This window comes from Salmo trutta, chromosome 8 (assembly GCF_901001165.1).
Source record: "Salmo trutta chromosome 8, fSalTru1.1, whole genome shotgun sequence".
Lineage (NCBI taxonomy): Eukaryota > Metazoa > Chordata > Actinopteri > Salmoniformes > Salmonidae > Salmo > Salmo trutta.
Genome location: NC_042964.1, coordinates 233,704 through 249,614, shown reverse-complemented (window position 1 = coordinate 249,614; position 15,911 = coordinate 233,704). Strand labels below are relative to the sequence as shown.

The window sequence follows — 15,911 nt, the reverse complement described above, 5'->3', positions numbered from 1 at the left end:
TAGTGAGTTTGGTGCACATCCGGTGGATAGAGAGCCGTTTATTATGTTCAACATAGGAGGGCCAAGCACAGAAAGCAGCTCTTTCAGTAGTTTACTTGGGATAGGGTCCAGTATGCAGCTTGAAGGTTTAGAGGCCATGATTATTTTCATCATTGTGTCAAGAGATGTAGTACTAAAACATGAGTGTCTCGCTAGGTCCTGGCAGAGTTGTGCAGATTGGTGGTTAGCTGGTGTGTTCAACACCTATCCAGCTGTTGTGAAATCTCATGTCTGTAATGTAGTCAAGCAGGAAACCACTGGTTTCTTCTTAATCAGAATCATGTCGTAATGTTGGCGGTAAACTGTCTCAACTAGGCTGCACAACCTGTATTCACACACACACACACACACACACACACACACACACACACAGCAGTGCTCGAAATTAAGGGCGTCCTGTTGTCCCGGGACGATAAAAATATGTCAGGGACGGTTCAAAACTGTTAACTGGACGAGAGGCCAGAAAAATCTGAAATGCCTACAACAGTGGTTTCACACTAAAATGTTTTAAACACAGACGAGGCTGATGAAACGGCTCATTTAGTTTTAAAAGTTGATCAAGTAGGAATAATTCACATACAAGCACAGCAATGTGTTCGCTGGTCTCAGCCAAATGTGTCGATGTTCCAGAGTTGTAATGGGACATCACTACACTTTAACGTGTAGTAGGGTCCACATAGATACTAGTCATGCTGGTGTAGTCTATAGCTGAGCTGGTTATCTATGTGGACCCTACTACAGTTTAACCAGCTCAGCAGTACCTCCTACATAGAGACTAAACCCAGGATAGAGGGGCTGAGTGAATGTGGTCTGGACTCTGTGGAGGAGGGTCATTGTGTCAGAGACACTGTAGAAGGACAGAGTACCTGCCTTGTGATCCAGGTACACTCCTACTCTGGTGTGGTTTTTATAATGCGACATAGATAGATACACAGCCTAATGGTCAACATGTAGAGGGAATATCTGAAGATGCAACAGGATTGTGCCTTACTGTCTTTGGACAGTAGTAGTAGAAGAAGAAATGCTGGTTTCAATATCAGGAAATCTTCGCTTTATTTCGATGGTGGGATTTTGGCCTTAGCCTATGTAAAACATCCAGGTTTTCAAACATTGATATGGCTGGCTAGGCGTTGCATATGGAATTATTTAGGTTATGGAAATGTATGACATTAGGCCTATTTGCCCAACATTGGGATGATTTTCTATTAGAATGCCTGTCTGTGGTCCGCCGGCATGGAGGTTTCCTGTGCTAGGTGTTGTGGCGTTTTCCTTGTCTGTAGGCTATGGCTCACTACTGTGGAATTCAGGAACTGAAGGCACACTAAAATGTGCAAAGTATTTCTGCGTCACTATGCCTGGTTGGGGGCTGAGTGCATGTGAAGAGCTGAGTGACAGATACAGTTTTAGAAGCACAGGCATAAAAATGTGTTTAATTTACCTGAAACTGAAGTGAGACTGTTGGCTATTTACATGATTTTGTTCAGATTCTAGGTTGATTTTCAATGTTTGAGTTTCAACTGCTAGGGAAGAGAAGCAATGCAGACACTAGTCAGGCTCTCGATCTCACAGGCACAAACATGACTTGCATTACCACGGTAACCTCCCGCCCTTTAAAGGGGCAGGTGAACATTTTTGTCTCTCATATTTTGGTTAAAAGACTCAACAATGAAATTCAACAATATACCACATTACTTCTCACCAGTAATACATGTATTGTTTTAGAAACATTACAAAGCATGCACATCCAGTTTGTGTGTAATTTTACTGGAAAAAAATATTTGTCTGGTTAAAAAAAGGCTGGTAGACCAAAAATAACATTTTAGGCTCTGGCCATTAGCAAGTTGTGGTGCTCAAAAAGGTCACGGTGACCATTATTCAGTGACGAGGGTGAAGCAGAGGAAGTGATCGATGGGAAACACACTAGTTATTTAATGTATATTGTTGGGTTGTTTAATGGGGCAGCTGGTGGTGGAATGGAATGTGTATATAACTTCAGTTTATTCAGTAACCACTTCACAATAACATTGGTATCTCTTAGATATATCTTAAATAAGCATTCCCCATTCAAAAAATATAGAACTAAGAGTAGATATAGCCCTTGGTTCACCCCAGACCTGTCTGCCCTTGACCAGCACAGAAACATCCTGTTGCGTACTGCATTAGCATCGAATAGCCCCCGCGATATGCAACTTTTCAGGGAAGTTAGGAACCAATATACACAGTCAGTTAGGAAAGCAAAGGCTAGCTTTTTCCTTTTTCAAACAGAAATTTGCATCCTGTAGCACTAATTCCAAAAAGTTTTGGTACACTGTAAAGTCCGTGGAGAATAAGAACACCTCCTCCCAGCTGCCCACTGCCCTGAGGAAAGGAAACACTGTCACCACCGGTAAATGTACGATAATCGATCATTTCAATAAGCACTTTTCTACGGCTGGCCATGCTTTCCTCCTGGCTACCCCTACCCCGGCCAACAGCTCTGCAGCAACTTGCCCAACCCCCCCGTGCTTCTCCTTCACCCAAATCCAGACAGCTGATGTTCTGAAAGAGCTGCGAAATCTGGATCCTTCCAATTAGCTGGGCTAGACAATCTGGACCCTCTTTCTAAAATTATCTGCCAAAATTGTTGCAAACCCTATTACTAGCCTCTTCAACCTCTCTTTTGTATCGTCTGAGATCCCCCAAAGATTGGAAACCTGCCGTGGTCATCCCCCTCTTCAAAGGGGGAGACACTCTAGACCCAAACTGTTAGACTTATATCTATCCTGCCCTGCCTTTCTAAGGTCTTCGAAAGCCAAGTTAACAAACAGATCACCAACCATTTTGAATCCCACCGTACCTTCTCCGCTATGCAATCTGTCTTCAGAGCTGGTCATGGGTGCACCTCAGCCACGCTCAAGGTCCTAAACGATATCATAACCGCCATCAATAAAATACAGCACTGTGCAGCCGTCTTCATCGACCTGGCCAAGGCTTTCGACTCTATCAATCACCGCATTCTTATCGGCAGACTCAACAGTCTTGGTTTCTCAAATGACTGCATCGCCTCGTTCACCAACTACTTCTCGGACAGAGTTCAGTGTGTCAAATCGGAGGGCCTGTTGTCCGGACCTCTGGCAGTCTCTATGGGGGTGCCATAGGGTTCAATTCTCGGGCTGACGCTTTTCTCTGTATATATCAATGATGCTGCTGGTGATTCTCAGATCCACCTCTATGTAGACAACACCGTTCTGTATACATCTGGCCCTTCTTTGGACACTGTGTTAACAAACCTCCAAATGAGCTTCAATGCCATACAACACTCCTTCCATGGCCTCCAACTGCTTTTAAATGCCTGTAAAACTAAATGCATGTTCTTCAACCGATCGCTGCGCCCGCCCGCCTAGCATCACTACTCTGGACTAGAGGTCGACCGATTAATCGGAATGGCCGATTTAATTAGGGCCAATTTCAAGTTTTCATAACAATCGGTAATCGGTATTTTTGGCAATCGATTTGCCGAATTTAATTTTTTTTAATGTTTTATTATTATTATTAAAAAAGATTTAAAACTAGGCAAGTCAGTTAAGGACCAGTTAACACATTCTTATTTTCAATAACGGCCTAGGAACGGTGGGTTAACTGCCTTGTTCAGGGGCAGAGCGACAGATTTTTACCTTGTCAGCTTGGGGATTCAATCTTTCAACCTTACGGTTAACTAGTCCAACGCTCTAACCAACCTTACATTGCACTCCACGAGGAGCCTGCTTGTTACGCGAATGCAGTAAGAAGCCAAGATAAGTTGCTAGCTAGCATTAAACTTATCTTATAAAAATCAATCAATCAATCATAATCACTAGTTAACTACACATGGTTGATGATATTACTAGTTTATCTAGCCTGTCCTGCGTTGCATATAATCGATGCGGTGCGCATTCGCGAAAAAGGACAGTCGTTGTTCCAACTTGTACCTAACCATAAACATCAATGTCTTTCTTAAACTCAATACACAAGTATATATTTTTAAACCTGCATATTTAGTTAATATTGCCTGCTAACATGAATTTCTTTTAACTAGGGAAAATGTGTCACCTTTGCAACAGAGTCAGGGTATATGCAGCAGTTTGGGCCGCCTGGCTCGTTGCGAACTGTGAAGACTATTTCTTCCTAACAAAGACAGCCAACTTCGCCAAACGGGGGATGATTTAACAAAAGCTCATTTGCGAAAAAAAGCACAATCGTTGCACGACTGTACCTAACCATAAACATCAATGCCTTTATTAAAATCAATACACAGAAGTATATATTTTTAAACCTGCATATTTAGCTAAAAGAAATCCAGGTTAGCAGGCAATATTAACCAGGTGAAATTGTGTCACTTCTCTTTCGTTCATTGCACGCAGTCAGGGTATATGCAACAGTTTGGGCCGCCTGGCTCGTTGCGAACTAATTTGCCAGAATTGTACATAATTATGACATAACATTGAAGGTTGTGCAATGTAACAGCAATATTTAGACTTAGGGATGCCACCCGTTAGATAAAATATGGAATGGTTCCGTATTTCACTGAAATAATAAACGTGATAGTTTCCGGATTCGACCATATTAATGACCTAAGGCTCGTATTTCTGTGTGTTATTATGTTATAATTAAGTCAATGATTTGATAGAGCAGTCTGACTGAGCGATGGTAGGCAGCAGCAGGCTCGTAAGCATTCATTCAAATAGCACTTTCGTGCGTTTTGCCAGCAGCCCTTCGCAATGCATTTCGCTGTTTATGACTTCAAGCCTGTCAACTCCCAAGATTAGGCTGGTGTAACCGATGTGAAAAGGCTAGCTAGTTAGCCGGGTGCGCGCTAATAGCGTTTCAAACGTCATTCGCTCTGAGACTTGGAGTAGTTGTTCCCCTTGCTCTACATGGGTAACGCTGCTTCGAGGGTGGCTGTTGTCGATGTGTTCCTGGTTCAAGCCCAGGTAGGAGCGAGGAGAGGGACGGAAGCTATACTGTTACACTGGCAATACTAAAGTGCCTATAAGAACATCCAATAGTCAAAGGTATATGAAATACAAATCGTATAGAGAGAAATAGTCCTATAATTCCTATAATAACTACAACCTAAAACATCTTACCTGGGAATATTGAAGACTCATGTTAAAAGGAACCACCAGCTTTCATATGCTCTCATGTTCTGAGCAAGGAACTTAAACGTTAGCTTTTTTACATGGCACATAATGCACTTTTACTTTCTTCTCCAACACTTTGTTTTTGCATTATTTAAACCAAATTGAACATGTTTCATTATTTATTTGATGCTAAATTGATTTTATTGATGTATTATATTAAGTTAAAATAAGTGTTCATTCAGTATTGTTGTAATTGTCATCATTACAAATAAAAAAAAATCGTCAGATTAATCGGTATCAGCATTTTTGGTCCTCCAATAATCGGTATCGGCGGTGAAAAATCATAATCGGTCGACCTCTACTCTGGACTGTTCTGACTTAGAATATGTGGACAACTACAAATACCTAGGTGTCTGGTTAGACTGTAAACTCTCCTTCCAGACTCACATTAAGCATCTCCAATCCAAAGTTAAATCTCGAATTGGCTTCTTATTTCGCAACAAAGCATCCTTCACTCATGCTGCCAAACATAGCCTCGTAAAACTGACTATCCAACCGATCCTCGACTTCGGCGATGTAATTTACAAAATAGCCTCCAACACTGTACTCAGCAAATTGGATGCAGTCTATCACAGTGCCATCCGTTTTGCCACCAAAGCCCCATATACTACCTACCACTGCGACCTGTATGATCTCGTTGGCTGGCCCTCACTACAGGTCATCTATAAGTCTTTGCTAGGTAAAGCCCCGCCTTATCTCAGCTCACTGGTCACCATAGCAACACCCACCCGTAGCACGCGCTCCAGCAGGTATATTTCACTGGTCATCCCCAAAGCCAATTCCTCCTTTGGTCGTCTTTCCTTACAGTTCTCTGCTGCCAATGACTGGAACGAATTGCAAAAATCTCTGAAGCTGGAGACTTACATCTCCCTCTTAACTTTAAGCATCAGCTGTCAGAGCAGCTAACCGATCATTGTACCTGTACACAGCCCATCTGTAAATAGCACACCCAACTACCTCATCCCCATATTGTTATTTATCCTCTTGCTCTTTTGCTCCCCAGTATCTCTACTTGCACATCATCTGCACTTCTATCACTCCAGTGTTAATGCTAAATTGTAATTATTTAGCCACTATGGCCTATTTATTGCCTTACCTCCCTAATCTTACTACATTTGCACACACTGTACATTGATTTTTCTATTGTGTGTACCTTTATTCCATGTAACTCTGTGTTGTTTGTGTCGCTCTGCTTTGCTTTATCTTGTCCAGGTCGTATCTGTAAATGAGAACTTGTTCTCAAATGGCCTACCTGGTTAAACTGGCCTACCTGGTTAAATAAAGGTGAAATAAATATATATTGTATACATGTTCAATTAATAAATTATAATTAGTAATCATGTTGTTTGTCTGTTTTCATTAAGATGCAAAGAAAATAATTATTGAATGTAATTTATGTTATATAGTCTCTGTCCCAGGCGCCCATGTGGGTGGGTGGGTGGGTGGGTAGGCCCATGTGGGTGGGTGGGTAGGCCCATGTGGGTGGGTGGGCCCATGTGTGCCTCTGCCCAGTCATGTGAAATCCATAAATTGGGGCCTAATTTATTTATTTCAATTGACTGATTTCCTGATATGACTGATTTCCTGATATGAACTGTAACTCAGTAAAATGGTTGAAATTGTTGCGTGTTGCGTTTATATTTTTGTTCAGTATATACAATCTGGTCCTGTTCTCCACAGACAGGACAGACCAGGCAGAGGACTATATAGATGTTAGGACAACAGGACCAGACCAGACAGAGGACTATATAGATGTTAGGACAACAGGACCAGACAGAGGACTATATAGATGTTAGGACAACAGGACCAGACAGAGGACTATATAGATGTTAGGACAACAGGACCAGACCAGACAGAGGACTATATAGATGTTAGGACAACAGGACCAGACAGAGGACTATATAGATGTTAGGACAACAGGATGAGACAGAGGACTATATAGATGTTAGGACAACAGGACCAGACAGAGGACTATATAGATGTTAGGACAACAGGACCAGACAGAGGACTATATAGATGTTAGGACAACAGGACCAGGCAGAGGACTATATAGATGTTAGGACAACAGGACCAGACCAGACAGAGGACTATATAGATGTTAGGACAACAGGACCAGACCAGGCAGAGGACTATATAGATGTTAGGACAACAGGACCAGACAGAGGACTATATAGATGTTTGGACAACAGGACCAGACCAGACAGAGGACTATATAGATGTTAGGACAACAGGACCAGGCAGAGGACTATATAGATGTTAGGACAACAGGACCAGACAGAGGACTATATAGATGTTAGGACAACAGGACCAGACCAGACAGAGGACTATATAGATGTTAGGACAACAGGACCAGACAGAGGACTATATAGATGTTAGGACAACAGGACCAGACAGAGGACTATATAGATGTTAGGACAACAGGACCAGGCAGAGGACTATATAGATGTTAGGACAACAGGACCAGGCAGAGGACTATATAGATGTTAGGACATCAGGACCAGACAGAGGACTATATAGATGTTAGGACAACAGGACCAGACAGAGGACTTTATAGATGTTAGGACAACAGGATGAGACAGAGGACTATATAGATGTTAGGACAACAGGACCAGACAGAGGACTATATAGATGTTAGGACAACAGGACCAGACAGAGGACTATATAGATGTTAGGACAACAGGACCAGGCAAAGGACTATATAGATGTTAGGACAACAGGACCAGACCAGACAGAGGACTATATAGATGTTAGGACAACAGGACCAGACCAGACAGAGGACTATATAGATGTTAGGACAACAGGACCAGACAGAGGACTATATAGATGTTAGGACAACAGGACCAGACAGAGGACTATATAGATGTTAGGACAACAGGACCAGGCAGAGGACTATATAGATGTTAGGACAACAGGACCAGGCAGAGGACTATATAGATGTTAGGACATCAGGACCAGACCAGACAGAGGACTATATAGATGTTAGGACATCAGGACCAGACAGAGGACTATATAGATGTTAGGACAACAGGACCAGACAGAGGACTATATAGATGTTAGGACAACAGGACCAGACAGAGGACTATATAGATGTTAGGACAACAGGACCAGACAGAGGACTATATAGATGTTAGGACAACAGGACCAGACAGAGGACTATATAGATGTTAGGACAACAGACAGAGGACTATATAGATGTTAGGACAACAGGACCAGACAGAGGACTATATAGATGTTAGGACAACAGGACCAGGCAGAGGACTATATAGATGTTAGGACAACAGGACCAGACCAGACAGAGGACTATATAGATGTTAGGACAACAGGACCAGACCAGGCAGAGGACTATATAGATGTTAGGACAACAGGACCAGACAGAGGACTATATAGATGTTAGGACAACAGGACCAGGCAGAGGACTATATAGATGTTAGGACAACAGGACCAGACAGAGGACTATATAGATGTTAGGACAACACTGTTGTTTTTATAGTTTTAGAGAGAGTCCAACCCTACTGACACACCCAGCTCTCACTGTGTGTCTCTGTGTGTTTAGATGAGTGGGGGGAAGAAGAGGAGTGGCTTCCAGATTACTAGTGTGACGTCAGACTACACGCAGAGCTCTGGGGAAGCCCCGCCCCCTGCCCAGGCCTCTAGCCAATCAAATCCCTCCCCTCCGTCCTCCAGCCAATCCACTGCTTCCTCCCAGCCTGGCCCCTCCCACCAGCAGGGAAGTTTCTCCCAGCCGACGACTCCCCTCTCTCTGAGGAAATCCAACTCCCAAGATGCTGTGGGGCAGGGCTCCAGGTTCCGAGTTGTCAGATTGGGCCAGGGCCACGGAGAACCCTATTTCCGGGGCCGATGGACCTGTACGGACTTCCTGGAACGAGAGGAAGGGGTGGGGCTTAGATGGGTGATGGACAGCATGAGACACGCCCACTCTCTGGAGTCGCTGGAAGGGATTGGTCTACAGAGGGCTGGGGGAGGGGCTGGAGGCGAGCTGCTTGGACACGTGCGCACCCTCAGGACGGGACACCTTGTTCACTCTCAGGGTACCTCCCACTTGCTGGCCCAGCCAATAGGGTCAGATGGGGAGGGGTTTGGAGGGCTGAAACCGCTCCTCCTCCACAGCGACCCGCCCTCCCCCACACACCTGGAAAGAGTCAACTTGCGATTGGTCGACCCCACGCCCCCCCTGCCCAGCCCCCGCCCACGGAACATCCCCCCCCCTCTACGCCTGGACGTGGACGCTACCGGGAGGGTGAGAACACACCACAGACAGACAGACAGACAGACAGACAGACAGACAGACAGACAGACAGACAGACAGACAGATGACAATACAAACACACAGACAATACACACAGACAGACAGACAGACAGACAATACACACACACATACAATACACACACACACACACAAACAGACAATACACACACACACACACACACAGCCAATACAGACAGACAGACAGACAGACAGACAGACAGACAGACAATACACACACACACACACACACACACACACACACACACACAGACAACACACACACACACAGACAATACACACTTTCCTACATTCCCAAGCAAAGGTTTGCTGATAGCGTGTGTAAGAAAGTCTCTCCCCCTGTCTCCCTCTCTCTCTGTTCGTCTTCACCCTTCTCTGTCTCTCTGTCCGTCTCCCTCCCCCCTCTCTGTCCGTCTCCCTCTCCCCTCTCTGTCCGTCTCCCTCCCCGTCTCTGTCCGTCTCCCTCCCCCCTTTCTGTCCGTCTCCCTCCCCCCTCTCTGTCCGTCTCCCTCCCTCCCCCCTCTCTGTCCGTCTCCCCGTCTCTCTGTCCGTCTCCCTCCCTCCCCCCTCTCTGTCCGTCTCCCCCTGTCTCTCTGTCCGTCTCCCTCCCTCCCCCTCTCTGTCCGTCTCCCCCCCTCTCTGTGTCTCTGTCTGTCTCCCCCCTTTCTCTCGCTGCCTTCTCGCTCCCCCCTCTCTCTCTCACTGCCCTCTGTCTCTTCCCCTATCTTTGTCTCTCTTTCCCCTCGTTCTGTCTCTCTCTCTCTGGCCTCTCTCCCACCACTCTTTCTCTCTCTCCCCTCTGTTTCACTCTCCTCCCGCTGTCCTTCTCCCCCTCTGCATCTCAATTTTCAATTAAATTTAAATTCAATAGACTTTATTGACATGGAAAGTTAAATGACTTATATTGTCAAAGTATACGTATAACAAAAATGTTGTGACCAACAGCAATAATAATAATAGTAGTGGACATGGGATTAACATCAACTACAACAACAATATTAATGAGAATAACAATACATTAAAGCAACAGTAGTAGACCAGTGTCAACATGACTGAGAAAGACACATGACCTGGTATGAAAGACACAACAAAACAAGATGGGAAATATTATCCACATTACATTTCCCTTTTCACTGGTTGTCCCTCAGGTTGAGACAGGAGGACATATCTGGCTGTCCCTCAGGTTGAGACAGGAGGACATATCTGGTTGTCCCTCAGGTTGAGACAGGAGGACATATCTGGTTGTCCCTCAGGTTGAGACAGGAGGACATATCTGGCTGTCCCTCAGGTTGTAGCAGGAGGACATATTTGGCTGTCCCTCAGGTTGTGGCAGGAGGACACATATCTGGCTGTCCCTCAGGTTGTGGCAGGAGGACACATATCTGGTTGTCCCTCAGGTTGTGGCAGGAGGACATATCTGGCTGTCCCTCAGGTTGTGGCAGGAGGACATATCTGGCTGTCCCTCAGGTTGTAGCAGGAGGACACATATCTGGCTGTCCCTCAGGTTGTGGCAGGAGGACACATATCTGGTTGTCCCTCAGGTTGTGGCAGGAGGACATATCTGGCTGTCCCTCAGGTTGTGGCAGGAGGACACATATCTGGTTGTCCCTCAGGTTGTGGCAGGAGGACATATCTGGCTGTCCCTCAGGTTGTGGCAGGAGGACATATCTGGCTGTCCCTCAGGTTGTAGCAGGAGGACATATTTGGCTGTCCCTCAGGTTGTGGCAGGAGGACACATATCTGGTTGTCCCTCAGGTTGTGGCAGGAGGATATATCTGGCTGTCCCTCAGGTTGTGGCAGGAGGACACATATCTGGCTGTCCATCAGGTTGAGACAGGAGGACATTTCTGGCTGTCCCTCAGGTTGTGGCAGGAGGACATATCTGGCTGTCCCTCAGGTTGTAGCAGGAGGACACATATCTGGCTGTCCCTCAGGTTGTGGCAGGAGGACACATATCTGGTTGTCCCTCAGGTTGTGGCAGGAGGACATATCTGGCTGTCCCTCAGGTTGTGGCAGGAGGACACATCTGGCTGTCCCTCAGGTTGTAGCAGGAGGACACATATCTGGCTGTCCCTCAGGTTGAGACAGGAGGACACATCTGGCTGTCCCTCAGGTTGTAGCAGGAGGACACATATCTGGCTGTCCCTCAGGTTGAGACAGGAGGACATTTCTGGCTGTCCCTCAGGTTGTGGCAGGAGGACATATCTGGCTGTCCCTCAGGTTGTAGCAGGAGGACACATATCTGGCTGTCCCTCAGGTTGAGACAGGAGGACATTTCTGGCTGTCCCTCAGGTTGTGGCAGGAGGACATATCTGGCTGTCCCTCAGGTTGTGGCAGGAGGACACATATCTGGTTGTCCCTCAGGTTGTGGCAGGAGGACATATCTGGCTGTCCCTCAGGTTATAGCAGGAGGACACATATCTGGCTGTCCCTCAGGTTGAGACAGGAGGACATTTCTGGCTGTCCCTCAGGTTGTGGCAGGAGGACATATCTGGCTGTCCCTCAGGTTGTGGCAGGAGGACACATATCTGGTTGTCCCTCAGGTTGTGGCAGGAGGACATATCTGGCTGTCCCTCAGGTTGTGGCAGGAGGACACATCTGGCTGTCCCTCAGGTTGTAGCAGGAGGACACATCTGGCTGTCCCTCAGGTTGTAGCAGGAGGACACATATCTGGCTGTCCCTCAGGTTGAGACAGGAGGACACATCTGGCTGTCCCTCAGGTTGTAGCAGGAGGACACATATCTGGCTGTCCCTCAGGTTGAGACAGGAGGACATTTCTGGCTGTCCCTCAGGTTGTGGCAGGAGGACATATCTGGCTGTCCCTCAGGTTGTAGCAGGAGGACAAACTGCACATTCTGGCTTATCACCCAATGAATATGTCCTTATCATCTTTCATAGTTTCAAATTCTTTGTACTGAATAATAATTTGGGGAAAGAAAGATTCTCTTAGGTCTGAGTTTTTGTCACAGTTTAATAGGAAATGCAGCTCTGTCTCTACCTCTCCCCTGGAGCAGAGTGAGCACAGCCTGTCCTCTGGACAGCCAGACTGTCCTCTCTGGACAGCCAGACTGTCCTCTCTGGGCAGCCAGACTGTCCTCTCTGGGCAGCCAGCCTGTCCTCTCTGGGCAGCCAGCCTGTCCTCTCTGGGCAGCCAGCCTGTCCTCTCTGGGCAGCCAGACTGTCCTCTCTGGGCAGCCAGACTGTCCTCTCTGGTCAGCCAGCCTGTCCTCTCTGGGCAGCCAGCCTGTCCTCTCTGGGCAGCCAGCCTGTCCTCTCTGGGCAGCCAGACTGTCCTCTCTGGTCAGCCAGGTTGGTCTGTGACGACCGGTCTCTATAGCCAGACTGTCCTCTCTGGGCAGCCAGGTTGGTCTGTGACGACCGGTCTCTACAGCCAGACTGTCCTCTCTGGTCAGCCAGGTTGGTCTGTGACGACCGGTCTCTACAGCCAGACTGTCCTCTCTGGGCAGCCAGGTTTGTCTGTGTTGACCGGTCTCTATAGCCAGACTGTCCTCTCTGGTCAACCAGGATGGTGTGTGTTGACCTGTCTCTATAGCCAGATTGTCCTCTCTGGGCAGCCAGACTGTCCTCTCTGGGCAGCCAGACTGTCCTCTCTGGTCAGCCAGCCTGTCCTCTCTGGGCAGCCAGCCTGTCCTCTCTGGGCAGCCAGCCTGTCCTCTCTGGGCAGCCAGCCTGTCCTCTCTGGTCAGCCAGGTTGGTCTGTGACGACCGGTCTCTATAGCCAGACTGTCCTCTCTGGGCAGCCAGGTTGGTCTGTGACGACCGGTCTCTACAGCCAGACTGTCCTCTCTGGTCAGTCAGGTTGGTCTGTGACGACCGGTCTCTACAGCCAGACTGTCCTCTCTGGGCAGCCAGGTTTGTCTGTGTTGACCGGTCTCTATAGCCAGACTGTCCTCTCTGGTCAGCCAGGATGGTGTGTGTTGACCTGTCTCTATAGCCAGACTGTCCTCTCTGGTCAGCCAGCCTGTCCTCTCTGGTCAGCCAGGTTGGTCTGTGACGACCGGTCTCTATAGCCAGACTGTCCTCTCTGGTCAGCCAGGATGGTCTGTGTTGACTGGTCTCTATAGCCAGACTGTCCTCTCTGGTCAGCCAGGATGGTCTGTGTTGACTGGTCTCTACAGCCAGACTGTCCTCTCTGGGCAGCCAGGTTGGTCTGTGACGACCGGTCTCTATAGCCAGAATGTCCTCTCTGGGCAGCCAGGTTTGTCTGTGACGACTGGTCTCTATAGCCAGACTGTCCTCTCTGGGCAGCCAGACTGTCCTCTCTGGGCAGCCATGTTTGTCTGTGACGACTGGTCTCTATAGCCAGAGTCTCTTGAGTCTCTGCCCTGTCCTGAGTCCCTGCCCTGTCCTGAGTCCCTGCCCTGTCCTTAGTCCCTGCCCTGTCCTGAGTCTCTGCCCTGTCCTGAGGCCCTGTCCTGAGTCCCTGCCCTGTCCTGAGTCCCTGCCCTGTCCCGAGTCCCTGCCCTGTCCCGAGTCCCTGCCCTGTCCCGAGTCCCAGCCCTGTCCCGAGTCCCTGCCCTGTCTGATTCCTGTTAGTTTAGTGGATGGTAGGATAATCTCCCTATAACCTAGTGGACAGCCAGTGGAAACATCACCTCTGCACCATGTTTCCTGTAGTACTACAATATCAACATCATCCATTTCTTTCAGGAAGTCTGGGTTTCTGCTCTTTAGCCCAAAAACAGAGGACTTAAAATCTTGTAAATTCCAACATGCAACGTAAAAAGATTTCATAACTGTTTTTTCTCCGTCTCTCCCTTCTGTTGGTCTCTCTCTCCCCCTCTCTCTGTCGGTTTCTCTCTCTGACGGTTTCTCTCTCTGATGGGGTCTCTCTCTCCCCCTCTCTCTGTCGGTTTCTCTCTCTCCCCCTCTCTCTGTCGGTTTCTCTCTCTGACGGTTTCTCTCTCTCTCCCTCCCTCTCTGTCGGTCTCTCTCTCTGATGGGGTCTGTCTCTCCCCCTCTCTATGTCGGGGCCTCTCTCTCCCCCTCTCTGTCGGGGTCTCTCTCTCTCTCCCTCCCTCTCTCTGTTGGTCTCTCTCTCCCCCTCTCTATGTCGGGGTCTCTCTCTCCCCCTCTCTCTCTCTCTGTCGGTCTCTCTCTCCCTCCCTCCCTCTCTCTCTCTGTCGGGGTCTCTCTCTCCCTCCCTCTCTCTCTCTGTCGGGGTCTCTCTCTCCCTCCCTCTCTCTCTCTGTCAGGGTCTCTCTCTTCCCCTCTCTCTCTCTCTCTGTCGGTCTCTCTCTCCCCCTCTCTCTCTCTGTCGGTCTCTCTCTCCCCCTCTCTCTCTCTGTCGGTCTCTCTCTCCCCCTCTCTCTCTGTCGGTCTCTCTCTCCCCCTCTCTCTGTCTCTGTCGGTCTCTCTCCCCCCCCCTCTCTCTCCCCATATCCACTCTCTCTCTAGTCTCTGTTGAGAGTGTCTCATTCCCAGCCCAGCTCCCCCCTACAGGGTAGAGATGGTATGTTCCTACCCAGTCTGACTCCCATCCAGACTTCTTCGGCCTGGTCCATGTTCGGCTCCGAGGAGGCTGTCCATCTGCCGGGGGACGACAGGTATGGTCTGTGTGTGGGTCTGTGTGTGGGTCTGTGTGCGGGTCTGTGTGCGGGTCTGTGTGCGGGGCTGTGTGCGGGTCTGTGTGTGTGGGTCTGTGGGGTGGGTCTGTGTGTGTGGGTCTGTGTGTGTGGGTCTGTGGGGTTGGTCTGTGTGTGTGGGTCTGTGTGCGGGTCTGTGTGCGGGTCTGTGTGCGGGTCTGTGTGTGCGGGTCTGTGTGTGCGGGTCTGTGTGTGTGGGTCTGTGTGTGTGTGGGTCTGTGTGCGTGTGGGTCTGTGTGCGGGTCTGTGTGCGGATCTGTGTGTGCGGGTCTGTGTGTGTGGGTCTGTGTGTGTGGGTCTGTGGGGTGGGGGATGGGGGCAGGTTTAGTAGCAGCAGAGTACCAAATAGCCCCCAGTGTGATAGAGAGGCCAGAGTAGTGTGTGTGTATATGGATGGACCTCAGGTTGGACTTGTGAAAGTATCACTCTCCTGTCAGTCATGCTGGCTCAATGACAGGCTCCACACCTTCCCAGTTTCTCTGCTCAGAATAGAGAAGTAAGGCAACTAGTGCCTGCACTTCACAGTACAGTGAGCACAATCACAGATATGGCCTAAATACTGCAACCATACCACACACACACACATCTCTCCATTCTGGTTGTTTTCAATCCGACTTGGCATTTTATTAGCAGCAGCTACTCTTCCTGGGGTCCACATGAAGCATGACGTAATACAGAACATTCCTGGGGTCCACATGAAGCATGACGTAATACAGAACATTCCTTTGACAAGAACGGTTCAAAGACAAAACTACAAACATTTTAAAATAAGGACAATATAACTAGAAGGTTCTGTACTGACTAAATACTGAGAAAAAACCC

General features: G+C 48.1%; 1 protein-coding gene across 1 annotated transcript in view; it reads left to right on the top strand.

The window, feature by feature from the left end:
- Positions 1 to 15,911, top strand: part of tsc22d4 (TSC22 domain family member 4) — a 44,574-nt gene that overhangs the window by 14,281 nt on the left and 14,382 nt on the right. Inside the window, exons 2-3 of the mRNA XM_029759652.1 lie at positions 8,752 to 9,456; positions 14,902 to 15,050. Of these exons, the coding sequence (XP_029615512.1) occupies positions 8,752 to 9,456; positions 14,902 to 15,050 (854 nt within the window). The remainder of the gene's footprint in view (positions 1 to 8,751; positions 9,457 to 14,901; positions 15,051 to 15,911) is intronic.